Source organism: Otolemur garnettii, unplaced genomic scaffold (genome assembly GCF_000181295.1).
Source record: "Otolemur garnettii isolate 467f Iridium unplaced genomic scaffold, OtoGar3 scaffold00010, whole genome shotgun sequence".
Classification (NCBI taxonomy): Eukaryota; Metazoa; Chordata; class Mammalia; order Primates; family Galagidae; genus Otolemur; species Otolemur garnettii.
In genome coordinates, this window is record NW_003852405.1 from 29340765 (window position 1) to 29342812 (window position 2048).

The 2048-nt window shown below is 41.8% G+C and overlaps 1 protein-coding gene across 1 annotated transcript in view; it reads right to left on the reverse strand.

Moving 5' to 3' along the window:
- Window positions 1–1697: 1697 nt before the first annotated feature.
- ST6GALNAC5 (ST6 N-acetylgalactosaminide alpha-2,6-sialyltransferase 5) overlaps window positions 1698–2048 on the reverse strand; it is a 127934-nt gene continuing 127583 nt past the window's right edge. The window contains exon 3 of the mRNA XM_023509809.1: window positions 1698–1829. Coding sequence (XP_023365577.1) covers window positions 1764–1829 — 66 coding nt within the window. The 3' untranslated portion in view covers window positions 1698–1763. The remainder of the gene's footprint in view (window positions 1830–2048) is intronic.

Consider the following 2048-nt stretch of genomic DNA (forward strand, 5'->3'; position numbering starts at 1 on the left):
CTTAGGAACAGAAACCCCGAGCCAGCGGCAACATATGGTGCATTGACATTATCTTAATTTCTTTGTTAGTGCCATTCTATAAATTGTTTCATTCCTACTGTACGTGAAGTGGTGATGAACTAACTCTGAGTTAGAAAAATGACAGGTTAGCTTGCCTTTCAATTGTTTTCCATAATAAATGGAATATTTCCTTGAACACTCTAAGTGATTAACATTTCAATTTATTCATGCTTTTCCTTTCTGGCATCCTAGTGGAAATATTACATAATTATGTCTGCTGTATAACCATCAACTTCGATGGCTGTTTGCCCGCCCATAGCGCCATTCCCGCTGCCTTTGTTAGCCTGTTGGTTTGAGAAGGCAGTTTACTTTTTTAATGCCCTCCTACTTACTTCTGCACACAGATTGTTAGACAGGGACACAGGGCTAAGTGATGAAAAACTGAGTGAGGATCCAAGCTAGCTTGCCTGTGCTCGCCATGTACCAGGCATTGTGCCAAGCACTTCACATGTATTAACTTATTTAATCCGCCTACAAGCGTCTGAGGCAGAGTCTGTTATTATCATCACATCCACTTCTCTGGATGAGGAAGCTGAGACATGGAGGCATTAAGCAACTTGTTCAAGGTCACGGTGGGGTAGGAAGTGGCCACCCAGGCTTTATACAGGTGCAGTCTCCAGCCCAGGACTCATTCTGTCAGGGGTCTGCTCTGTCCATAACTCTCCTCTCCTTTGTGATCTGACCCTTAAAGATCAACTATATTGCTGCCCTGTTAGGTCTTTGGGTTAAAAAGGGGGGAAAGTGGCAAAATGGTAATGGCATGAGATGAGGGGGCACTCTTTCTCATCCTTGCTTTAAATCACCAAATTGTGGTTTTGGCCTAAAGACCCATGACCTTTGAGAAGTTGTCAGATTTAAAACACATGAAGGAATAAACAAGCATGCATTGTAATGAGCGAGTTAAAAAAAATCCCAACCCCTTGTTTTAGCATTTGAAGATCAGAAGTAAGGCCACATGGAGGCCATCAGGCATTCCTGAAAACAAGGGCACTTTCTGATTGTATTAGCTTCACTACATTAAATTACAGGTGAGTTTCCAATCTGGCTTGCATAAATCAGGTCCTGAACACTGCTCTGCGTGTCTGTGGCGCATACCAAACTTTGGGCATGCGTCAGGATGGACCTTACGGTACAACAGAGATGTGTGTGTGCTGCCTTTAAACCGATACATCAAAATAATCATACCGGTGCTTTTGACCTTAGAAGCACAAACCCAGGCTACTGGTGTGGCAAGGGAAGGAGGCTTAGAGGAATATTTTAATTTTAGAAAACAGGCCTCCCTGTCAAAGGAATTGCCCTCTTTAATTCATTAAAAAATCATCACATTCCTTTGAAATGAGAGTAAAACTAATATTTCTTAATGCCTGTTCATCATTAATATTATGCCAATTATTGCATTATTCTTGGCTGATAAGTATTCAGAAGATAAATGAAGCCCACAAGATGGATTTATTCTCTAGCAAGTACAAACAAAAACTTTCAATATTTTATATCCCATAATTAAATGCTGTTTGCTGTTTCTAGAACCAGAACTTGGGACATGCTAATTAATTGCTTCAAGAAGACAGTTAGAACATGTTTCATGGTGGCTGTACAGAATGAGATATTTATAAACCCCACACAACACCGCGGGTGATTTACACTCGCAGAATAAATCCTACCTGCAGAAGTCTGGGGGCACCATGCCATAAACATTGATCCTGTCACAGAGCTCCAACGCAATCGTCATTGTGAACCAGCCGGTGCTGAGCCAGGTGTTGGAGATCTTCCTGGAAGGAACCACAGTTAAGTCTGCAAGTTGGCAAAGTAATCATTGTACTCACTGCCATTTAAATCCATTCTGGAGTAAGGCTGACTATGAATAGTCTCTCTTTCTCTTACCATTTGATAAAGATCTGAATCTTAACCATATTGAAATCTCTTAGCGACACCACCACCGTGTTCCACAGTGTGGTCACCAGGGATGTTGATGCTCGGGATCATGGGGG